This window comes from Clarias gariepinus, chromosome 12 (genome assembly GCF_024256425.1).
Source record: "Clarias gariepinus isolate MV-2021 ecotype Netherlands chromosome 12, CGAR_prim_01v2, whole genome shotgun sequence".
Lineage (NCBI taxonomy): Eukaryota > Metazoa > Chordata > Actinopteri > Siluriformes > Clariidae > Clarias > Clarias gariepinus.
The window spans coordinates 9,014,637-9,041,370 of NC_071111.1; the positions used below are offsets into that span (position 1 = coordinate 9,014,637).

The 26,734-nt window shown below is 36.9% G+C and overlaps 1 protein-coding gene across 2 annotated transcripts in view; it reads right to left on the reverse strand.

Moving 5' to 3' along the window:
- scube1 (signal peptide, CUB domain, EGF-like 1) overlaps window positions 1–26,734 on the reverse strand; it is a 92,245-nt gene that overhangs the window by 19,315 nt on the left and 46,196 nt on the right. The window contains exons 5-8 of one of the 2 annotated variants that reach the window (XM_053508458.1): window positions 23,459–23,584; window positions 21,371–21,487; window positions 17,002–17,091; window positions 3,350–3,466 (exon numbers count right to left, since the gene is read on the reverse strand). In XM_053508458.1, the coding sequence (XP_053364433.1) occupies window positions 3,350–3,466; window positions 17,002–17,091; window positions 21,371–21,487; window positions 23,459–23,584 (450 nt within the window). The remainder of the gene's footprint in view (window positions 1–3,349; window positions 3,467–17,001; window positions 17,092–21,370; window positions 21,488–23,458; window positions 23,585–26,734) is intronic. The other variant, XM_053508459.1, reaches the window with a different exon arrangement.

The following is a 26,734-nucleotide window of genomic DNA, read 5'->3' on the forward strand; positions in this document are numbered from 1 at the left end:
AAAACATCTGGCTAGATAGTCTAGCTCACACAACTAGCTAACGGCTAACCTGAGCATAAGCTGAGCGATGCTATTATGTACAGTATTTATCTTTTGCTCTCTTTTTTCTGTCCGCATTCCTTTTTTTTTCAATCATCTCTTACTCCACCTCACTCTTCTTTTCTGTTCTTTCTCCATCCCTAATTCTGTCCTTCTACTGTATCTTATTTATTTTTTACTGTTTCTTTCTGTCTTTTTCTCTTTCTCTTTTAGTACTTCTTCTCCATCTTTACAACAATTTTTTTTTCTTTCCTCTCGCTTTACTTTTCCAGCATTCTTGCTCCATCCCTACTTTTCTCCATATTTTCGTATATTGCTCTCTTTTCTTCTTCTCTCTCTAACACTCCTCCTCTTTCTTCATCTTCTCTCTCTATACTTTTCCCTCTCCCTCCCTGATAAGCAAGTGTCTGTCAGCAGCTTGTCTGTCTCATGTCTGTCTATACAGATTAGCTGTCCTATCTGTCTTCACTGCAGAAACATCCTTTATGAGACCCAAGGGATTTTAACATGCCCTAAATAGTTTATACTAAAATGATTTCAGTATGTTACCAGAGCAAGAACAGACAGCTTCATGGGATCACAGAAAAAGAGAGAGAGAGTATAATAATAATAATAATAATTATTATTATTATTATTATTATTTATTTTTATTATAACACATTGTATAAAGATGTAAATGGTGCACATACAGAGGTGCAAAAACATTAAGCCTTATCATTACCATGCCACCTACATGGAGACACACACACACACGCCTATACACAGGTAGAAACAGACATCTATAATAATCCTAATCACATAAGACTTTTTTTTCCATTTCGTCTGCTGCACAAAGGTGGTCTAACTTCTCATTCCCGTCTGGACAGTAATTACATAATCTACTGTACAACTGTAAATTAAAGCCATCAGTTATATCTCAAATTACATTATACACAGCTTTATAAGGGGAGAATATTATTGTTATAACTGAGTATGAAGGCCCTGGTTGTAAACTATGCAAGGAGTCAAGTACAGTGTTCTGATAAATGTCATCATTTTCAGTAGATACACTAGTTCTTTAAAGGTAACTTAGAATGGAGCCTCATCATCTTGTGATAAGCTTGTAAAAGAAACTTACCCCACCAAAGGAATTAGCAGTGTTTCCTATTCATTCATTTATTTGTGCCAGCTTTTCCTTATACAGAGTCAGCCAAAATGTATACATCCTTTAGCATAAAAAAATATGCTCCTCTCTTCTGATGATGACATGATAGCATAGAGGACAACTGTCTGTTGAAGTAATACATTATATAAATCTGCCGTTAACGAATGGTTAATGTCATGAACACTTCTGCAAAGATTTGTCTAAAACTGATGATTTTAAGTGAACAAGTTGATGTACAAGGATTATTTAATGCAATTACTTTTATTTTGTGCAGAATATCAGAACGCTAGAATAAAAACTACCTTTATTTCTCTATATAATATCCTGCTACACTAATGCACCCAGACTTTCAATAGTGGTTGGATGCCATCAAGGTGGAAAGGTATCTCACCATACCAGAACAATGATCGGACTTCATGTCTAAAACAACAGCCTCCTAGGAACCTCTTAAATGGCCCAACCATGTCAGAACTGTACAGATGATGTGAATGCTGGATGTAAAAAATCTGATGCTGTATTTCTTCTTTCTCAGTCCAAATTTTAAAATGTTTTTTAAGACTCAAAAAGCTTTTCCTGAGGGGGTCAAAGACACTCTGAATCATTGGTATTAGCAAAACATAAACTCAGAATTAATTAATCAAGAATTACACTAAACTGGTGACCACAATTAGGTGAAAAACAAAAGACAGGGTCTAATATGAATTCTAGATATTACTAAACTAGTGTGAAAAAAAAAATACAATACTGTAGGTGCTACAACTTGAGCACATAGAACAAATAAGACCAGGCAGCAAACCATGTTGCTTGCAGGTATTGGGTTTGACACATGATTTAAAACCATTCTGATTTTGACCATATGGCCATAATAAGTTTTACGAACTTTACCAGCAGGCAGCGCTCTTGAATGACCAATAATGTCATTTATCAGGTGTTGATGTGAATTAAATGGCATGTCACAAGATCGAAGTTCGGGAACATTATGGTGGATTTATGATAGCAGACCCTGAGGCAGACCTAATTAAAAAGGCGGCAAACTGCCGGACCAGCCTAACATCCATCTTGCAGTGTGTGGATTCACATAAGTAGCACGCACACACACCAACTGACATTTACATTTTGAAGTCTGTGTGTGTGTGATCAAACAGTATAGGATCTGCAGCTTCTTTATGTGCAGTCCAGACAAGTCCATCTCAACTATTTTACACATACATGCCACATGCCTCCCCTTCTTAAAAGACACTCAGAGTCACATGACCACACTATATCCCTATGGAAACCACTGCGTAAAAAGCCAGAAATTACCTGGGGCCCTTAGTCCAACCTCTATGGAAACTAACATGAATTTTTCATGTTAAATCATCCAGAATCTAATAAAAAACAATATCTTTAATATGACATATGCCAAACCTTTTTGGATAGAATAGAGTTCATTGGCATGCATCATTGGAGCTTTATTTGGACATGTGTGGAGACCAAAATCAATCTTTTTGACCATAGCATTGTTTGGAAAATAATAAGAAAACTACTTACCAAAAAAGATTAGAGTGGTAGACTGTTGAGGCTGTTTTGTGGCTAATGATCCAACGGTCCGCTGTGCATTTTTAAAAATGTTTATATTTATATAAATTTTCCCCATGAATGACGCCAATAACACTCGAGTTGTCTGTAAAACACACTCTTCCGTCATTTAACTGAGTACTTATCTAACGTTCCCCTCTCCCACTCTCCTGTGGTATTTGTTTAGAGAGAACCCACCATCACGCTATGCCAAGATCACTTAGCGGCAACTTATCTTTGAATCCTTGGCCATTGACGTCAAAGCTGGACTTCGGAACCGGGAATGCTTCGCGGCCAGAGCAACAACAACAACGATCACGGACTTATTCCACATAAGAGGAGGACGTAGAGACGTGGATTGAGTTGGTCTTGGCTAAGGATCACTCAAATAGGCACATGGTGCTACCTAACAATCTCCAGTAAAAGAATCCTACTCTTGGTGTACCTGCAATTTAATCTTGCAGTCTAAATACAGGAAATGTAAAATTGCTCCCTGATATCCAGAAGCTTTTGGAAGGAGAAGAGAAGTGGAATGTTCCTCAACATTTTAATAGAAACAGACATGAAAACACAGATAATATACAAAGACACACACAAACACAAACTGACCTTTGCAAGTCTTGCCATCAGGCTGCAGGGTGAAGCCGACCGGACAGCTGCAGCGAACTCCGGTGGCCGTGTCTTTACATGTGCGATCACATCCACCATTATTTACTGCACAGGTCTCTGGGTAAATATGCACACACACACAGACACACACACATACAGATATGTATATATGTGCCCTGACATACTTTTCGCTTTATACATCATGTGAGATTAACCTATATAATATACTCACATAGAGCATATGTTAATAGAACATAGTGTCAAAAAAATTCTAAGAGTCAGCCACATGAAATTAGCCACACATACATACACCCCACTGTCACAACAAATGAAACCCAAAAGAACTATGAAATATCTTATTATAATACATGAAAGAAGGATTTATTAAAACAGACACAATTGCATATTTAACCCATCAGAATGACACAATAAAAAAACCCTAAACCCAAAGAAGTTGATTTTGCAAGTATAAGAGTGTTTACAAATACAAATCTAATGCAATCTCAGAAAGAAAAAAAAAGTTTTTCAGTGGTTCTTTCATTTAAGGGTTCTACTTAAAACATTTTGTGAAAGAGAAAGCCTCACTTCCTCTTTTAGGAGGTTCCCCCAAATTTCAGGCCAGACTTTCAGAATTAGCCTAGTACAAAGTTTATGACATCCTAAAACTCATTTTGAATTTTTTTTTCCCACATGCAGATTTTAAATATTATATACTTAAGCAATATTTCTAAGCAGTTCTACTTCATCCTTCTGACAAGGGTAGTAAAAAGCACAATTAATCCTTCTAGTACATCTTGTACAGACTGGTCTAGTTAACAGTTGTTCCAAAAAAAGCAGAGGAAAAGTACATTAAGACTTGCTAATAGTATCAGCAGCAATAGCCCACGTACCACAGCACAGACACAAACTGTCTTTTAATCCTTATGAAAAACACTTGTCATTGAATTATATAAAGCTGTATACTTGGATGCAAGATATTTCTGGACAATTTCTGAGCAATCAGACGTTAAAGGTAAAGATCTTATTATATCTTATCTATAGGCTACGGCAAACAGAATTATGCAGTTACTGTATTTCTTGCTTGTTTTTTTTTTCTACAGCCAGATTTTCTACAGCTTACAAACTGCTGGTCTGCTTGATTACATATCTTACTAATTTTATTGTATTTTATTCAATTTTACTAACAGCCAGATTTCATAGTGGCTACCTGTGATGGGACTGCCATGACATGCCTTGGAACTAGACAACAGTATTTTGCCTATGCCATGTACTGTAGTATAATGTGTGTAAGGGGTGATTTATACTACTATAAACATGATATGGTCAAAACACAAAGTATAAATTCTTTGGTGAACACAATTTGCAGTTGATCAAAGAAACACTAACATGAATTCCTTCAGAAAAGAGACACTCCAGGAAGAGCTGGCAGACGAGGTCTGCAAAATACATGTGAACATGTCAACATGTCTTAAAAACTGCACATGGAGAAGTATACTTCAGGTATAACGCCAAAGTCTCAGAGGCAAATACAACCTCAGACGAACACACCGTGGCATTACTTATTTAACAAAAATGAAGCCAAAATGAAAACCAAAAAACCTATGGGCAATACTAAGTACCTCTATAATTCAACAGCTTGTATATCCACCTTTAGCGGCAATAACTTGAAGTAATCACTTCCTGTATAACTTTATCAGTCTCTGACATCATTATGGTCCATTATTCTTTACAACATTGCTTCAGTTAATTGAGGTTTTTGGGCATTTGCTTATGCACAGCTCTGTTAAGATCCTCCCACAGCATTTCAACTGGGTTAAAGTCTAGACTTAGACTAGACCATTCCAAAACCTTTATTGTTTTCTTTTTATCTATTTTGATTTACGGGTGTGCTTTGGATCATTGTCTAGTTGCATGATGAAATTTCAACCAAGCCTTAGCTGTCGGACAGATGGCCTCACATTTGCCTCGAGAATACTCTATACAGATTTTTATACAAAAATTCATTGTCTTTAATAAAGATAAAGTAAATCAATCAAGATTTATCTGACAATAAATGGTTTCATGGTTTCATTGTATATAGGTCATGCTGTTGCCTTTAATTTTAATGTTTTCTGTTACGTTGCCTTCTAAGAACAGAGATTCCTGCATGACACATTGTCTTGGTGCTTTCACAAAGGGTGTCTGAGCTGTACAAAAACCCCGATAAGCAAAGTGCCTGGAAATATGTACTGTGCAGGACATCACTAACTCATTTTTTTTACCAACAGTAAGTAGATCATGATGAACACTCTCCAGGAATTTTTCAAACTTGACTTTGAATTAGCCAAACTCCTAGATTAGGTGCTTTCTCTAGCGCAAGGCAGTTCCAGCATTTCTGAGACCACCATTACTTGGTCCAGTTTTGGATGCATGGCTTGCACCTGGACCCTGTGAAACACAAACATATGTGCATTGCTGGCTTGGTGTCCTGGAAACAGAGCTGTTTTGTCTTTGCCAGTGTGCCCTTGAGGTCAATTTCTTCCCAAAGAAAGGTGGCTAGAGCTAATGCTTCCTTTTCAGGTTTGGCACCACAATGAAATCTACATATTCATAGATGACAGTACTAAAAAAAAAATTCTAACCAACTGCTAAGCAGATATAGCTTTAGGGTATTTTTACATTTTATTTAAAATATATTGGGTGTTTTATTTCCAAATTACCAAGGAGTCAAATGTTTGTTACATTTCTTTTACTTTCCCTACCATCTGCTGATGTCCTTTATCTCCTTCAGCTTCCTGACCTGAACGGCTATGCAAACAGATGAAGGTACATTTGAGAAAATATCGACTGCACTTGAGATATGTTGTTTCTTTGTCAGCCTATTCAGCATGCCAGCATCTTGTCAACATAAGTTATGTACAGATGTATGGATAATCCTTAGGACATGGTTATGCATGGTTATGCATGGTTAGTGCCACCACCTCATCATTCTTCACCAGTTAGATTCTTGGGCAATTGACCTTGTGGAAATTGCGTTATTTGTGCATCCCTGATGGTTTCCATCAAACTCTCCATTTCTTTCTTCTCCCAGAAATATGCCAATAGGTGGAATAGCTTCTCTAAAATGCCCTGAGATGAATTGGCATCCCATCCGGGGTGTAGTCCTGACCAGATTTAAATTCGAGTTCCAAAACAGCACTGACCATGCTACAGCAGTTAATGACGTACAAAAGAATAAGCCTTAGGGGCACACAAACAGTATTATGAGGGATATCCACTTTGACTTGTACACCTTAATGCAGACATCATAGTTCCCCTAGTTCTCTAGTTACATTTAAAATGTAACTCTTAGAATTTAACACTTTCTCCATCATTCTAAAGAGTTCTTCAGTTTGTCTCTGGTCTATGTAGAACCCTATGACAGAGTGCTTCTCTTTCAGAAACAGTTCCAAGTAGAACATATTAAACACATTTAATGGCATTCAGTTTTGACTTAAAAGGTACATTCATTTAACTTCCCTAATAGAGATTAATTTCTGAAAAAAAGACACAATGTTATCAAATTAAAATATAAAATTGGGAAAAACCATATAATATATAAATATTATGATACAGTTAATTGTTGATGACAAAAGGTTAAGGTTGAGTCTGTTATCCCAGGTATCTGTGGAAAAAAGGTGAAGTTTACGCTGAAAAAAAGAAATAGTGAAAGTTAAAGGAAGAAGCAAGAGAGTTAATTACAAACTAGTTAATTATAAATACAGTCTAGTCAAAGATGATCAAAGAAACTGGAGAATGTTACAAGTACAGTATGTTTGCATAATTGGACAATCCAAAAAAAAAAAAAGTGGCCTGATACCATGTCTAGAATAGCACTTAATGACTTTTCATTAGATACCCATTTTCACATTTTGAAATCATGCAATAGAAAAAGAATGCCATATCTATGATGTTCAGTCTTAAAAAATGTTCCCTCTAGAACTCTTAAGTGTTCTTTTGATTTCAGGTTTTTACAATTAAGCACAATCTCTGTTTGCTTTATTCTCAGACTATACATGATCTAGTACAGGTAAATTTGTAAAATCTTTAGATTAGATTAGAAATACTTTTAGTTTTTAGGTTTAGCGAGTGTGTATTTAGGCATTTATTTAACATCTGATATAGAATATTTGATATACAGTAGACGTGACATGTTTTTTTATTCTATAAATAAATATATAGAATAAAATATAGAAATCTAAACGTATCCATGGAACCCCTATGGAACCTCTGTAGAACCATCTTTTTAATAAAGTGTAGTACAATTTTAGTATTATTTTAAGTGAGAGAAACTTGCTTAAATTAACTTTTGCTAATTGGCACTGTTTGCATTCTACCATATACTGTACTTTAGAAAAATTCACACTCCAGCAGTGAATGATAGCTCATCCTCTATCACTACATACAGCAGAGTAAGTGCAACTACTCTGGGTCCAGAGTCCAAAATTTCCTTTTGAGCCTATTCTTGTAAAACATTCTGATATTAATAATGCACTGTTAATTTAATCATCTGGTGCTGATGATGTGAATAGTTGGCCTAAAAAATGTAACACATGGTTAGATTATTTTCGGATTTCACTTTGTTGCTCTCTCAATTATACAACTATTCAAGTTTTAGTTAAGTCATTATGGCTCGACGAATACAACACTATGCAAATTTCTTAGACTACACAATTTTTTATATTAAATTAAATAATATAGATTTAATTAAAGAAATGGGAACAGATAAAAAGTGCCTAAGGATACAATTTCTAAATTGTTTGTTTATGTTTATAGGGTTATAATAACCTCAGCAGCAACCTTATTTCCCCTCTCATCTCTCTGCTGTCTTAAGTCAAAAGACTTAAGGTCATTGGACTACTGTTCTGAAGTTCCCAGGTTCTAATCCCATGCCTACCAAGTTGTCCCTGTTGGGCCCTTAAGCAAGGTCCTCAACCCTCAACTACTCAGATGTATAATGAGATTTAAAACAATAATAATAAAAAAAATGTTAGTCGCCCTGGATAAGGGCATCTGCCCAATGCCTAAATGTAAATGTATGGGCCAAGATAACAGACCATCTCACTTCTCATTTCCGTAAATTTAAGTCACTTTCTTTAAAGCATTTATTAAGAAAAGAAACCAGCATGTGTTCTTACACATTCAGCAGTTTTTGCTGGGTTTTTCATATGTATCGTCGTTCAAAGCAGGTTTAGTTCCATAGCCCTGTTTGTAATGCAAATACAGTTGAAGTCGGAAGTTACTGTAACATACAAATAGGTTGACGTTACTAAAACTGATTTTGTTTATCACTACATATGCTTCATGTTACCAAAGCTATAACGTTGGTCAGTCGGCTAGGACATATTTGTAATTCATGCATGACACAAGTCATTTTTCAAACAATTGTTTACAGATAGATCATTTCATTTATAATTTACTATATCATGCATATTGTGTAGGTTTACATAAATTCAGTTGACTGGGCCTTTAAACTGCTTGGAAGATTCCAAAACAAAATGACATCATGGCTTTAGAAGCTTTTAACATCATAAAGTCAACTGGGGGTGCACCTTTCTGCATGTTTTATAAAGCCTACCTTTAAACCAAGTATGTCTTGGTTTAGTATGCTATTGTCATAACACAGCTGAAGTCTGCCTCAAAATCTGTTACCCACAACATCACGGCCTACAACACTGGCCACCATGCACTACAATTATCTCTGTTGGTCACACCTGACTTTACCAAGTCTTAGTTTTCTTGAGTTTGGCTATTTTAGATATTTGACCTTTTAGATATTTGTTCTCTGTTCTTTGGATTTTGGATATACCCGTTACACTGTTTGCTCATTGACCAACCTTCTTCCTGTTCTAATCTGCTAATCTGCATTTTCATATGTCTAAGCCTCTTCAATGTCTGACAGACATTATGGAAAAAATCAAAAGAAATTATCCAAGACCTTAGAAAAAGTAGACCTCCACAAGTCAGGTTCATCCTTGGGAACGATCTCTAAATCTCTGACAGTACTACATTAATCTTTACAAACATAAACACCATGTGACCACACAGGTATAATACCACTCAGAAATGCCAAAACAACAGCAAAGGACCTTGTGAAGACATTTGAGATAACATGTACAAAAGTATGTATGTTGGTGGCTAAAGAAACTGATATTGACGTCACCTGAAAAGCTGCTATGGTTTGCAGCTGCAAATTAAAAACAAAGATCTTACTTTTTGGAGAAATGTCATCTGGTCTGATAAAACAAAAATTTTTACTGTTTGACCATAATGCCCATCATTGTTTGGAGGAAAAATGAGGGGCTTGCAAGCCAGAGGACACCAAACCAACTATGAAGCATGGAGGTGGCAGCATTTGGTTGCTAGGGTGCTTTGCTGCAAGAGTGACTGATGCAAGAAAGATTATAAGGATATATTGAAGCAACATATTAAGACATCAGAAAGGAAGTTAAAGCTTGGATCTTCCAAATGGACAATGACATTAAGCATACTTCCAATGTTGAAAAAAAAATGACTACAACAAGGTCAAGGGATTGATGTGGCTCTGGACTCGAGTATAGAGGCTTACAAACCTGACCCAGTTACACCTGCTAGGAGGAAAGGGCTAAAATTGCAGCAAATTATTGAAAGACGTTTGTGGAAGGCAAGCAGGCGGACTTTACACCAGGGATAGAATGAAAAAAGCATACTGTAAATGGCAAGAAGGCCATAGTGTAGGATATGAAGAAATGTTTAATAGAATCATCCTGGTGTTTCGCTAATTTACACACCCTAGTGTGGATGTGGAGGTGACCTTTGAGATCCACAAGCTAAATCTTTCAAAGATTGAGTTTGAAAACAGAAGGGAAGTAAAGATTGTAGCAGGAAAGTGTTGTTTGAAAGAGCCTCAGAAGCTTTCTAAAACTAAATGATTTATACCAGCGGCCCTGTTATTAGCCGAGCTTGCTACAGGCCATTGTACCGCACATATTCTGTAACAGCTGGATGTGCATAGCCTAAGGGTATGACTGTTCACACAAATATTCAGAACCATATCATTCTACAAAAAAAGCAACATTCCTTTAAAAGAATACATTTTCGAGATCAATCAGTTACAAGTGCACAAATATTAGCTAACTAGCTAACCTGTTGTGTGTTAAACCCATAGCCTGCTTAATCGTGTTGTGTTGTACTGTATATAGTGTTTATATAGATAGTGTATATAAGATACACTGTATAACACAGTTGCAGTCTGACCGAGCAACCTGATAGAACAAGAGGCTTTTCACAAGTAGTGATCATGGATAGTAACACCAATGCAACATTTAACTATACTGTATACATCACTCTGCATCCCATACTGTATATACACACACACACAAACACACTTATATATACACTATGTTCCAAATTATTACGCAAATGATATCTTTCCCTAATTTTCATAATTAGTCATGCAAATGACAGTCAGTATAATTTTCAAGTCATCAACCATTAGGGTATAATTTGAATTTTATTGAACAAACCACCTAATGATAACAATATTTATTTCAAAAATAAAAAACTGAAAATGCACTGTTCCAAATTATTATGCACAACAGAGCTTTAGGAGTTCATATTTCCTGAATCCAAAGCTATTTTAATCAAAAACATCCTAACAGGGCATGTTACATCTTAACATAGGACCCCTTCTTTGATATCACCTTCACAATTCTTGCATCCATTGAACTTGTAAGTTTTTGGACAGTTTCTGCTTGAAGGATGTCATAATTTGCCTCCCAGAGCTGCTGTTTTGATGTGAACCACCTTCTACCCTCATAGATCTTTTGCTTGAGGTTTTAAATGGGGTTGAGGTCAGGGGAGGTAGTGGCCACACCATGAGTTTCTCATCTTTTATTCCCATAGCAGCCGATGACACAGAGGTTTTCTTTGCAGCATAAGATGGTGCATTGTCGTACCATACTTTGCAGAGGTCATTTTCACACCTTCAGAGACCCTAAAGCTCTCTCCCCATGATTCCGGCCCAAAACATGACTCTGGCAGCCTTGTTGGCGTTGCAGCCTTGTTGGGACATGGTGGCCATCCATCGATCTGGAACATCCAGGGTTGCACGACACTCATCAGTAAACAAGACTGTTTAAAAACTTGTCTTCGTGTATGCCAGAGCCCACTGCAACCATTTCTGCTTGTGAGCATTGATTAGGGGTGGCCGAATAGTGGGTTTATGCACAACTGCAAGCCTTTAAAGGATCCTACATCTTGAGGTTCGCAGGACTCAAGAGGCACCAGCAGCTTCAAATATCTGTTTGCTGCTTTGTAATGGCATTTCAGCAGCTGCTTTTTTAATCCAATGAATTTGTCTTGCAGAAACCTTCCTCATTCTGCCTCTATCTGCACGAACCTGTCTGTGCGCTGAGTCAGCCACAAATGCCTTCACAGTACAATGATCACGCCTAAGTTTTCATGAAATATCTAATGTTTTTATACCTTGTCCAAGGCATTGCAGCAGAAAGATCCTTTTTCTTTTCCATATTGCTTGAAACCTGTGGCCTGCTTAATAATGTGGAACAACCTTCTTCAGTACTTTTCCTTTAATTGGGTTTATCTGGCAAACTAATTATCACACATGTCTGAGATTCATTTCAGTTATCCAAAGAGCCCTGAGACACAATACCATCCATGAGTTTAATTTAAAAACTAAACATTTAATGTTTATGACACTCAAATCCAATTTGCATAATAATTTGGAACGCGGTGTAATTATTATAATTTCAATGATTAATTACACTAACTGTCAGTTACAGCATGGGTGAAGGTACTGTAGGTCAGTATGGTCTGCCATACTGAGGAGAGAAGCTTCAGTACCTGGCAAAACCGACATAAACACTTAAAATGATGCCATCTTAAACAACACATGGACTGCTTATTCCATATGTCATTCCAAATTGCCTCTGCTTTGTTTTATTTCTGCCTAATCCAAGCTTTAAAGCTAACTACTGTAGCTTCTTACACAAGACTCCTTGAACAAGTGAATGTACATCCTAGTGCACTAGCTGTCCATTTAACACTATTTGGAATTCAACCCCCGAACCAGAAAGTCACCAGAGCTGATATTCTAATGGAAATATAAAGATAAATGTACCAGATTTACAGGACTGTCACCCACCAGCATGGTTTATTCTCCTCTTATTTTGGCTGCAGAGTATTGGTAAGAAATTAAAACTACTTTTACTTTAGGTAATCACATTAACTCTCGGTTGCCACATCCGGCAGTCACGGTTGATTATAATAATTATCATTTTAAATAAACAAAAAAATCATAATCTGTTGATTTTAAATGTTGTTTGTATAACTGTTGTATAATAGCATTATCACACTCGAGGTCATGCTATATTGCTGGATATTAATCTAATTTTGTTTTGACGTTTCCATTTGGAATATTTTGCATCTAATTATTTTTATCTTTTTATTTCATGTTTGTAAGATACTTTTATTCTTGAGTCATATATTTAATTTTTAATTACATTTTTAATTTTCTCAACCCTGTTACTTAAACTTGTTCACTCCTATGCAACATTTAGAAATTCTTACCAGTCACTTTTTAAACAGGAAGTTGTACTGTATCATGTCAATGTATATGGTCAGAAAAAAAGGAAGTTCTGTCCATTTGTTGTCCTTGTTTTCAATTAGAATATGGTCACCTAGAATGTACTACTCTGTTAATAAACAAAATAAAATAAGTAAATCATTAAAACCTGTTTAATATCCAAGTTAATACTAGATCAACACAATTTGTTTATCTATGTTTGTATGTCATTATATATATTTCTTAAGTCTATTCTAAAAATAAAATTTAATCCTGTTACTAATTTAAGCGTGAAATGCAGCCATAATCAGCAAAAACTCTTGTAAAACTCTTAAATTTGTTGCACATTTTCAGTGGTTAAATGCATGTTTTTCATTAATTTAGTGTTGAAAAATGCACAAAAAAATAACACTGTATGTATACCCCTATCATAAACGTTGAGTTAATAACTAGCAGAGTATGCTTTGTCTTATAATGACATAATGATCACCATGACCATATCTTTATTTGCTAGGTATTATTTTTCATGCTGCTTTAATAGTACTCACTTTAATCACATCCAAATAATAATCTGAATCCAAACCACTACACCAAACCAAGAAAGTAACTATAAAAGAAGCACCATTTACCTTAATGAACAATAAATCCTCTCCCCCACTGCCTCCCCCATTTCTCTCTTTCAGCACTTTAATATGACTACAGAGAAGGAGACTTTTCCACTGACGCGGAGTTTCCAGTTAAATTTGCCAGGATTGGTCGCATCCTAGTGCTGCTGGCCGCGGCTATGACAGCAGCATAAACTGAAGCGGGAACGCAGAGTGTCAACTCTAACACAAACCTGAGGTACAGCATTATTCCATCCAGCATATTTGTGTGATAAACTCATAATATCCAAGAAATAAAATGAAAGGCTTTAAAAGTGATGAAACCACTATAAACCACTTTATGGTCCCCTGATTGACTGATCTGGTTTCGATTAGCAGTGCCAACTTAGCTTTTGTTGAAACATCACCATAAATCACTACTAAGTACCTTTTAGGACATTAATGACTAGTAAAAAAAAATGAGATGGTGTATACTAAGTTTAAAGTAAGTTGGTAATTTTTTTCTTGATGAACGTTTAGAATGCGGCTCAAGTGAAGTGGTTCTCTGAGAGGTTTGGCGAGCACGGAGAGCAATTTGCATTTGAAGTGGGCAAATCAAACCCTTCCAACTTGGACGTGGGTATTACTCATCAGCAGCCAAGTTCAGCAGAGGTGCCTTAAATAAAAGAGACTCTTGGCTTTGTCAGATTCATTCTACTCTTTAAAAGAACCCTGGATGAATGATATAATTTAGAGCAATTATAGCAAGGAATAAATGTGTATAAACCTTAAATCTGATTGGTCGTAAGGTTTGATTAATATTTTACTGCAGCAGTTTTGACAAAAGTTCAAATCACAGGCTTGTCCTATAGAAACAGTTAATGCACAGGGATGTGTATCCTAGAGGTGAGCTGATCCTTTACATTTTACACCACAGGAAAATCTACTGACTAACTTTTTAAAATTATTTATTTATTTATTTTCCGACTTTTAAAAGAATGTATAAATTAATTCACATATCACATTTCTCGCAGTGATTTTTTAAGTACTGCATATTAAAAACTAGGCATTATTTATATTAAGAAAACATTTGCTCTTTATTTTGTACAACATTTTAACTCCCATTTTAAATCATTTAAAGTCACAATTTAAGAAGAAAGAGCAAAAAAAAAAAAACATGAACTGTGCATAGAGAGTTTGGAGGACTGGTCCTTCAAAGATACCTGTTTTAACAATAAATGGCATCAGTTAAACATGAAGGTGAAAGTAATTTCAAACTCTGCAAGAAAAGAAAGTTGGTGGCTGGTCTGCTAAAGGGAAAAAAGCGTGCCAAACATAAATGTATAATATTAAAAGAAAAAAAAAATTTAGTAACAAGGAGAAAAGATTGGGGGAGAAACACAATTTTCCTTTTCTACTTGTCCAATGTGTCTTAAATGACTTAACTGTAACATGAATATCGACTGAGAGAATAGAGGCATTAAGTTGAAACATTAATGTCTGGTAGCCCATGCATAAAGGTGTACATTGTGTACATATTGCAAAGAACAAATATTTGAGGGAAATAAACATGCTATAGATTAAGATCAAATTTGACCAGGACCTAATACTTAAAATAAATACATTATATATAAGCATTATATTGCTTTCTATCTGTAAAGATCATATTAGTGATTATGAATATCTTTCTATACGGATACATTTATTTAACATTAATGGAAAATGTCGCCAATGTCAGCATGTTCAGTATGGTTTCTAAATTGTAAAAGTCTTCGGACTCAGTAGCAAGACAAACTGTGTTTCTTTGTCTTGTTAACTTCAGGAAAGAGAAAAGCTGTCACTAGTGAGGAAATGACTGTTTAAAGTTGTTACAATCTAAGTAATAACTAACTTTTTTTTTCTATACCAGTAAACCTACAGTAAGAGTAAAAACTGCATTCAGTGGCTAATCACTGTGGTCTGTGTTATGTGAGAAGCTCATCCTGCCAAGAAAAACATATATTTTTAAAACTTAAAATAGTAAGCAATGTCTAAACATCAAAATGTGAATGGGTGTTCCAGGCTGCCACAGATATACTGTAGTCTTTAAATGACTAAGTAAACGATAAACTGTGTGTTTAAGGAGTTGAAGAAACCGCTTAGTGTTTTCAGAAATCCCATTCCTTGTGTTAACAGTTTAAACAGACAGCCTCTGTTATCTCTTCTTAGACAGTGGGGCTTTACAGTAGCAGTGGTCTGGCCCCAGTCAAAGATATGGCTAAAAAACAGTAGGTCTTTACGAGCTTCTAAATTCAAATGATTATATCCGTAATGACTCCCTGAGTAAAAGTTTGCAATACTGTACTTTGTACTAAATTTGAGACTTTATTATATGCTCCTTAACTGCATTTGTCCAAGAAAGTAAAAAGTAGGATATGGACAATCATGGTTGACCCAGAAAACCCTTAAAAATATAGTGAACAAAGGAAATGTGTTCCTTACTATGCTAAAAAGAAATAATGGAAAGTAACGTGTACCAATCTGTGTATTTTTCATTTATTAGTTTTTATATACAGAACCAAAAATAAAAAGAGAGAAAAACACTTAAGTAGTTATTTTTAGAATGAAAAAAATAAATAAATAAACGAATAATAGCTTGTTTTTTGTTTTCCGATCTCTAATTTATGGGGGGGAAAACATAAAGTGCTCACATTCCATTTTCATTGTTTTTTCATCAGAGCAGTGTTACGTCATGTAATGTCTTTTATTTTGTTTTATTTATTATTTTTATTATTATTATTATTACTACTACTACTACTACTACTACTATTATACCTAAAGAAAAAGGCAATTTCCATGCCATAAAGAAACTAAAGCTAAATGTGTAAGCAAAATATGTAACCCTTTTAAAACTGCATATAAACCAACATAAAAGAAGCAACACTGGGCTTTTACACATTCAGAGTTAACAGTTCAGTGTAACAGATTTACTTTTTATAAAATAGAAATCGGAAAAGAAGACCATTATCCTTTTTTTCTGTTTTGGTTTTGGAAACAAATATTGAAAAAACAAGTGGTTCTTTAGTTTTTTTGATTTTTGGTTTTATATTGAAAAACTAATGAACGAATGATACACGGCTTCATACTACAAATTATTACTGGTTCTTTGTTAAGGTCATAAAAATGCAACAGGAATGGCATGGGAGCTGTCAGAAGCAAAGGGTTTTTTAAGAAAAAAAAGTAATCACTCTTCCTATGCAAGGGAATAAAGTAAGGTCGGGAGCAGGCTTGGGAAAGTTTAGAAGGAACCTTGTCATGTTTGGAGGGTCTATTCTCAGGCTTTGTTGAACACAGAAACAACCAGAAACTTTCAAGAATGGTGGTGGTTGGGGAGGGGTTTGGAGAACTACTCGAACAAAACAAATCAAAGAACAGAAAGAGTAAAGAGTAGAGGAAATAAGCACAAGCGCCATGGCAACACATAGAAAGAGGAAGAAAGGAGTTACCCATAAGTAGACGCCGTTTCACCCGCTTGTCCACATCAGCTACTGACGTGGTATTGAACTCAGAGCTCTCAATTGCAGCCTCATCTCTCTCTAAAACACAAGTGACAGAGGACAAACAGGGAGCAGTAGGTTAATTAGAAGCCCAATGTCCATCGCCCCGCACAGACAGCCCTGCCATAGACCAGCCAGCCTCGGGCATCCGGCTCGCAGGCATCCTGAAGAGCAGGTTAGACTGATGCCACATCAGTTTGTCCCAGTGTACAAACCAGGACAAATAGACATGTTATCAGGAGGTCCTGCTCCCAGTCAGCTCGAACTCAGACACCCGGACTTACACTGCCTGACCCTCTTGGCGTTTGAGCACACACCAAAGCCAAGAAGCAAAAAGCTGCGGAAATAAAATAATAAAGCGCCAATAAACCCTGTTAGAGTGTTAATGAAATTAATGAATATAAAAATAAAGAAGATTAAGTCAAACTCTCCCGGAAAAAAAAAAGAGGTCAGCCTTTGGAATTTGTCATGAAAAATGAGAAGAAGGGACACATATAAGAGATAACTAAAATTGGAGGGATTTGGGAAATAAAAAAGAAGGGGTTCTCGTTGACATTGACAATTTGATGCTGCCGTTGCAGTCTTCCATATCAAACGGCCACTCAATTACCGCAGTGACAGAGAGGAGAAGTAGAGAAAAATGAAAGAGATGGAATGAGACAAACTACATTATGAGAGGATAAGAAATAGGACAGCATGACACAACATGAAGAGTGAAGTAAGGAGAAGGAAGAGGAAGATGAGATGACGTGGGAAGAAATGGAGAAAAGTGCCGTCTCATGGTTGGAGAGCATGAGAGGAACCTGTGGTGGGAGGAAGGGTGGAATCACATGCGAATAGGAGAGGTGGAGAGGAGGTGGATGAAGTCTGGGGGCAGCACTGGTTGCCTGTTTGTCTATGGAACACATCACAACTGGCTTTGACAATCAAGTCAATGCAGGAAAACTAGGTTCTCTGAGCAAAGTGGGTGGGGCTATTGTATAGATAGTTAATAAGCATGCAGATGCACCAGCACATGACTGGGCCATTTTTAGCCTCATAAAATAGGCCAATCAACAAAACAAAGGTCTGCCTCAATGCTGTGGGATCTGAAATTTTGTTCAGCCTCCAGTATGTGTTTTATGTATCTTCTCTGACAGACTCGGGGGAAAGAAATGGGGAAGATCAGGGATTTCCGAGGTTGGGATTCATCTACTATCAGCCCATAATAAGGGACGACCATAAATTAGGGATTGGGAGCAACCACTAAATAACAGAAAACAAAAACAGGATAAAATAATTAATTAATAAACTAGTGCTATAACGTAACAGGGACACTACTGAAGTGAGATCAGGGTTACTAATAACGTTGGTTCAATACATAAGGGAAGACATAACCAAATAAAAAAGGAAAAAATTAGAGAAAAAATATTTGCACACATATTCATGCAGGCAAATGAGTTATTAGGAAGAACAGCAGGCAGGGACGGATGAAACAGACAGTATGAGACAGTAGAGAGGGTAGAGGATAGAGGACATGCAATTACCATGACAAGGAAACAGGAAGTAGAGGATGATTTTAAGGTGCAGTGGAGCAAGATCATGTCGTTTAGTCACATTAAAATTCTTTTGTTGGAGGCTACGGAATGACATGCTTGATGAAAAGGTCGAGGATCAGGACAGGCCATTGGCAAGGTGCTTTAAGAAAGGGCAGGCAAGGGTTGGAGCTAGTTTGTTGATTGGCTACTTTTCTGACCTTGATGCAGGCTGCAATTGAGGTATCTGTTCTCAAAGACTTTATTTGCCTTTCAGCAGTAATTCTCTCTAATACCCTTTTAAAATTGCAGACAAGACAGGCAATCAGGAACTTTCACCAGAGAGGGCAGGAGGAACGGGAGGAGCAAAGGAGCCTGTGAGGAAACACTACAAGCGGAAGGGAAAATCTAAAGAAGAAATGCTACAGACAGGGGAAGGACTCGACCCACATACAGTAGCACAGCTTACTCACGCAGACCACAGCGGGGGTCTGGTGGGACAGTGAGAGAGGAATATAGATAGAAAGACAGAGATAGAGATGGAAGGGATCAGTCTCTACACTCCTCTTCTGGTCTCTGTGGCCGTTTGCGTCACTCTTCACAGATGCTGAAAGAGAAGACTGCGATGAGTAGTACAGCAGGCATCAGGACAGGGGACAGGTGGATGGTCTCCGCCAGGCTCTGCACAGCCACACGGAGGCATCAGTCCAGTGTTGGGTAATCAGCAGAATCAGGGAACAGTTCAGTCATATAACAAAACATCAACAGTGAGAAGTAAGAGATTATAAAACCTCACAAAAAGCATTGCAATTTCATTTTCCAGTGTAGCAAATGTGACATCAGATGAGCCTCTTTAAAGCTCTGGCACTCAGCACATAATAATTTAGTATGAATGTGGATTTGTCTGGGATATGTACAATGCTGTGGTTGAATGAAGCCCTTCCTGTGAGGCAGAGATGCCAAAGTATCAAAAAAAAAAAAAAACCACCCTGAAGCATTCTGATAATCCGCTCAAATCACTCTAATATGTTATATCATACAGTACGTTTATCCATTTTAGATCCAAAACTACTATTTAACCCTTATTCCACTTAGTCATGCCGTCTCTCTGGAACATTATACACTCACACGATGACAAATAGATAATTTAATTATTTTTAAAAATTCACAGAAGCACAGAAACTGACTTTGGATGGCTCTTCTGGGTTGTACTGTACATGCCCTCAGATTTAGCAATCACTGAAAGCTCAAGAAGGAACCAGGAGGGATATGAGAACAAATAACGCTACACCAAGAAAGCAGATATTCTGTGCAGAATGTTCTGGAAGAGAAGATTTTTAATATGAAAAAGAATGAGCCATCCAAACCAAACATGGAACAAGGCATGGAGACACAAGCTAAGAAAAATAAGGGTGAAAAATTGACTTACCTGCAACAGTCCATTAGTTTTGTAAAATTCCAAAAAAGGACAGATGCATAAAAAGCTTTCCTCCTGTTTTTAGAGGCATCCTGGGTGAATATGGTTATACCCACATGGTGTATAAAGTTTTCCCATTTCGGTGGATATGGCAGAACTCCACTGGACGGCTGGCTGCAATTCCCAGCATTAGATGATAAATGTGTTTTGTACTGTCAGGAGTGATGAAGTTTCCCTCACCTAGCACATCTTCCTTAAACCTTCCATGTCCTGTCCCTCATCCAAGCTCTATCTTTCTTTTCAGATCTCTCTCTCTCTCTTTCTCCAGTCCAATGCAAAGGCTACAGCAGTTAATATACTAAACTTTTCCCTTATATATGTCAAAGTGTGTGTGAAAATAGATGCTAGTGTGCGAGAGGGACCGCACAACACAATAATAAGACAGGAGGCTGAATGACTAAATTAGCTAAATGCAATTTAATTAGCATATTGGATTTAATGCTCAATGCTTAACAAATAATTAAAAATAGCTGAAATCTTCACACTTTTACCATCAAAACAACAGCAGAATAGATAAACAAAATATTAATTACCTTGCACATGGTCTACCCAATTGTCATCCAAATGAACTAGCTAGTTAATGAAAATTAATCTAGCTTAGATTTTTACTAGTAGGAAGCTGAAGTGATAGAAGTTCAATATGTTTATATTATGTTCAATTAAGTCTGTTAGCTACAGTAGCTTGCTGTCTTAAACATTTTCCACAAATTATAAGTACTGTTTCAGTAAAACTCTACTTATATAGCACTTGTCAAAAGTGGAATTTTATTTTTTTATTTAAGTTCAACAACTAATTGACTTAAAAGATTTTTTAACAGTATCCAAACCTCTCCATGATATTAAACCTAGCTAACTAAACAGAGTTCAGCTTACTGTACAGATCTTGTTGTACATAAAAGCTTCCCCAGGGAGTTTATATAATTTAGATCCTTTATAGCACTCCTTAAATCTTTTTTGTTAGGTTTAGAAGTAATGAAAGAGACTGTTAAATCATAAAAAATTGAACAGAAACACCAAATTATGTAGGCAGCACGGTGGTATAGTGGTTGGCACTGTGGTGTTAAATCGTGCTTAGTGGGTTCCCTCCGAGTACTCCGCTTTCCCAAATTTGTGCTCCCCGTAGTGTTCCCCATAGTGCGGGAATGAGCGTGTAAATGTGTCATGCCATAGGGTCAAGGGTGTACCCCGCCCCCCACGACCCTGTATACAGGATAAAGCTGTATAGACGATGAGTGAGTGAGTGCACAACTGACTTTCATAATATTTTCTGAGACTTGTGTGTGTGGGGATGGGTATGTGAGAGAGAGAGAGAGAGAGAGAGACTCACCAATGCAGGTCTTGCTGTCAGAGTGCAGGGCGTATTTCTGGTGGCAGCCACAAACCGGTCCTGTTTCAGTGTCGTCACACGTATGTTGGCAGCCGCCATTTCCATAGTTACATGTCACTGGCAATGCACAACGACTATGAGAGAGGCTTAAAGCACTAACACATACACACACATCTCTCTCAGAAATACTATATGTCCTAATTGATTACTACTTTATATACTGTAAACAGAATCATAAATCCTTTTGCAATTGAGTGCAAATGTTGCACCCATCTATTGTATTTTGTATGTGATACATGTACCTGTATTTTGTCTCCATGTATGTAAATATGATATAAGGGGGTGTATCCTGTAACAACAACCCAAAACATTTTTCCCTGACCCACTCAATCTCCAAATTTCCGCACTAAGCTTAAGGCCATGCAAGCCGCATGAAAGAAATTGTATTTTTTAAAAGTATTAGAAAACGCTACATCATGCATGAGCCCTGAGTTGATTTCTAACCAGAAATGTCTGAGAATAGGCCATACAGTATGATTAAAGCTCCTCATGGGAATTATCACATACTCCTCTAAAAGGCTTTTCCATCAATCACATAGATGCTCATAAAACTGCCATCACTATTCAAACATTCATTTGTTTTATATGTCGAATGAACTATACAGAAACTAACATATGTGAATTTGAAGTGTGAACATAAAGTACTTGCCTAAAATGTTCAAGACAAATGCACTTACTCATCCACTCTTACTTTCTCTCTCAGACACGCAATCAAAATGTACCCCATCTCCTCTTTAATCATGGATATTAAAGCATTTCTCAATATTTCACTCTTGAAACTTTCTGGAACAGGATTTGTTGCCAAACGAAGCGTAACTAATAAATAGCCGACGCTCGCTCTTACTCTCCCCCAGACTGCTGTCTAGTGGATTAGTCCATGTGGGAGTTCACACGGTCATGAGACACACACTACTTCATGACCCCATATTCTTCTGATCTTTTCACATTTTTTTTGTCATATTTTATGCACTGGACTGTAAAATGTAAAATAAATATAATGATAAACTATGATAAATCTGGAGGAACAAATACAAGGAAGAACAAATAAACAAGCGCAGGCTATTCTTACTGAATCCCAGACATTTTAAATATCCAAAGTAATGAATAATGGTGTTTAAGCTTGCATTTTTACAAATTACTGCACCAATTTATTTTTCTCTGGAACTCCTGTATATGACCCACATAAACAAGTGTAGTGTTTATTGTTGCATTAAAATGAAAGAATATATCCCACATCCCATGCCCTTTTCCAGTTTAGAGCAAATCACTCCGACTCATTCTTCCAAACGTACATATTAACTGCTAAATCACAGCTTGTAACAGCCCAGTAAAATTTAATCTTTTTATTATTTCTATAAATTTAAATCATTTTATTCAGTCCCTACTGTTTAACTATTGGGATATGGGTGTAGTTTGAAAAGTTAGAAAGAACTAACAGCTCCAGGGAAGTTAATGATTTGGAAGAAATGTCATTTAAATCAATTTTGATTTATTGATATCGTATACGGTTAATTCTGTATGTATGCATTAGTTTGACCTTTTGCACCTTACGACATCAGAATGTCAACAGGGTCCCGCCCACTTCTGCATGGCAAAAGGGACAGTATTTACCGGCTGGCAGAGCCAAATTTATATTTAAAACCAGGCACAGTAGCACTTTCAGCAGGAAAACCTATTTGCTAACTTTAAGTCATCTTAAAAAACACACATGTTTTTCTGAATTGTGTCTGAACCATGCACAGCACAGTCCACAGCATCATCCCATTTGCAACAGAAGCACCGAATGATTATGTAATATATAAATATAAAAAATTCTTACTCCACCACCACTTGCCTAGGACTGGACACTCCTACTGTAAGATACTATTCCTAATTTATCACCCTGAGCTAAAGCTGAACAGTCATATGAAGCCCAGTTCTTGAATCAGCAGCACACCCTATGCCTTAAACACCAATAAATAAAAGCAATATTTGCAGCTGTGTTGTTAGCTGTATTTTGCTGAGGTGCTGAAATGACACGGTACATACATCTGCAGTCCTGCTGGTTCTCAGCCAGTTCGAACCCTGGTCTGCACTCGCATGACACGCCACCTTTAGGAGTCTCCCTACAGATGTGAGCACAGCCGTGGTTCTTGTTCATGCAGTTCATCCCATCTGCAGGAAAAAAGGAGAGAGAGAGAATGTGAGAGGGGGATTAATTTACAGCTGAAAAACGTGTGCGCTCTCCACTACAAACAACCCTCAGCCAGGCTCCTGGAGATGGACGTGTTATGTGAGAGGTATAAATTAGCTTAATGTTTCTGCCACAGGACCCTTTGTACAACCAGAAGCTTACTGACATTAACACTGACCCATGGATTCCAACATAAAAACATAAAAACACAGTCAGCACATCCTTCCCTCCTTTCTCTTCTTCTCAAGGGGTCACTCTGTATTTCTTTTACCTCCCTTTTCGGAATAGCAGTTTTTGGCCATAATCCCTTTAACAATTCACAAGAAATACAGTATGCAAAGAAATCATACACAGTAATTGTACTAGCTGCACAAATACATCAATTTTAGGATTAGATCAGTCACAAGACAAAAAAAAAGTTTTTATGGGTTTTATGGTTTAATGTATTAGTTATTTACGTACAGTATAAGGTGAGCATAAATGTGAAAAAGAACAAAAAACGTATAATCGTATACTTGAATTATAGTCAGTGTTTGTTAAGCTACAGCAAAATTTAGCTAAGCTACAGAAGATGTTACTCAGCTATATTAAAGCCCTTTTATCTACACTATATTAAAACCCTATGAAAACAGAAACTAATTCATTCATTCATTCATTTATTAAAGCATCTTCAGTAAGCATTTTATCCTGGTCAGGGTTGTGGTGGATCTGTCCTAGGAACAATAGATATAATGCAGAAATACACCCTGAATGGGATACAAGTCCAATGCAGCACACCATGCAAGCACACTCATTCATTTATAAAGGGAAAGTAAACATAGCCAGTTAAATACCAGCATTTTTTGGGAGGAAACCAGAGATTCCCAGCAAAAACCTTCATAAACACAGGAAGACCATGCTCAGAAGATTTACAAAGAGACTACAGTAAGTTAATAAAGGTTTGTGTTAAAGACAACAAAGTGGGACACGGAGGTGTAGTAGTTAGCACTGTCGCCTTGCACCTTCAGGGTCCGGGTTCGTTTCCCGGACAAATTCGAGTCCAAATACAAACTGCCCGGAGTATGTGAATAAGTATGGGAGTATGTGTATGTGTGTGTGCCCTGAGATGAATTGGCACCCTGTCCAGAGTGTACCTGCCTCGTGCCCTAAGTATCCTGGGCTCCCTAGGCTCCAGGCCCCTTATGACCCTAAATATAAAATTAAGTGGTCTGGACGATGAGTGAGAATGAGAGTGAGTGAGACCACAAAAAGGGGGATTACTACTAAATTGTACAAGTTAACATCCTAAGTATACTATGTGTGCGCTAGGTGCGCCACATAACATTAACATATTTATTTTGATAATTAATTATATACCAGTAAACAGTGATAGCATCATGGGCACCCAAGGCTCATTTATGCTTGCGAGGAGCAAAGAACAGCTTTTTGTCTTATCCGATCCCACAAAAGAGGCAATGCAGCACATCTTGCCAAAAAAGTCAATGTTGGCCACGATAGAAAGGACACCAGAACACCTAGTGCACTACGGTCTGCTGCACACAGGGCTCAGGAGGCAAAAAGCCCAAGGCCACCAACCTGAGGTCAAAATTCCACTGACTGCAATCCGATCGAGCACCCATGGGAATGCCATGAACAAACAAGTCTGATCAAAAGATGCTTTCAAAATCATTTCTGCATAAAAACTTCTATAAAGAGTATTAAAACGTAATAAAATAAACACAGTCAATATTTGGTGTGAAAACTCTTGGCATGAAAAAATCAATAGTGCTAGATACAGATTTGTGCAGTTCTTTTTTTTAAATAAAACAGCTGGATATTTTAATGATTGTGCTGGAGAATATGCCAGAGTTTCTCTGGTACCTCTGTTGCACTTGCTGCTTCCTATTTCCATGCAAAACCCAGGAGCCTACATTATTAAACATACATACAGTACAGTATGTTTAGAATAAGTGAATGGTTCTGTACATCATAATGCAGAAATGAAAACATATTTAATATCTATACTACAGATAAAGAGACTGTACTGTATATCCTTTAAATTAAAATTTTATCATTTTACAATTAAAATGATTCAGCTGATTCCAAATATCCTCAAATTTATTTGCAACTTATTTTCCTTGTGGTTTGATTTATAAGTATTGTTTTGCTATATTGATCAATTGCAAGGCGTTTATTCCTCCTTAGATCTGACTAAAAACAGACAGTAGTTCTCAAAGCAAAAGTAGAACTGTTTGCACCTTAATATACTAAAAATGTATCTTTTTACTTGATTAATATAATAGTTTCAGTCACTTAGCAGAATCTCTTACGAACTATAACTAGAAGGGATAAGAGACAAATCAGGAGAGTTTCATTAAGCAAGAAAGTGGGGAAAGGTGGCTTAGACTTTGGGCTTTCGATCAAAAGGATTAAAATTCAAAGTTCAAATCCTGGCACTGCCAAGCTGATATTGGGTCCTTAAGCAAAACAGGTTGGGAAAAATTAACAGATATAAATGCACAAACAAATAAAAGTTAAGCAAACTATGTGCAAAGGAGGGGTTATCCAAGATATTGTTTGTAGAGGAAGGTCTGTAAAAGGGGTACAATTATGAGACTGTTCAGTGTGTTGGGAAAAGCTCATTCTCTCACTGAAACCCTAATTTTCCTAAATCTTTAAAAATAAATAAATAATTAAAAAAAGGATGCCAATCAGAATGTGGCTGAAGCCCCAAGCTGGCATGCAGGTATAGACATAAGTGTGAAACCCTAGAACCATTTTCTTCTAGGAATAAATTCACTGCTTTTCTTAAACAAGGAAAATCGCCACATGAAAGAATGACATCGGTGGTAAAAGGGGTATAGAGACAGAAAGAGGGACTTGTGATGGACAGACAATTAGCCAAGAAAGTGCACATAAAAGCAAATCACTGTGTCACTGCATTGCCGGTTTCAGAGCTCATGCTCTTCAGAAGCTCTTGGGATGCTGGAAGGGGGAGGCGTCTTTTCATATAAGCAGCGGCAAGTGTGCCTTGATGTGCCTAATGATCATGCTTGCATCCTTTAGAGGGCCATAAAGCAAGACAAAGGGGCCTGCATTGCTTCATTCCCATTGGAATTTGTGTGTGTGTGTGTGTGTGTGTGTGGGTGTGG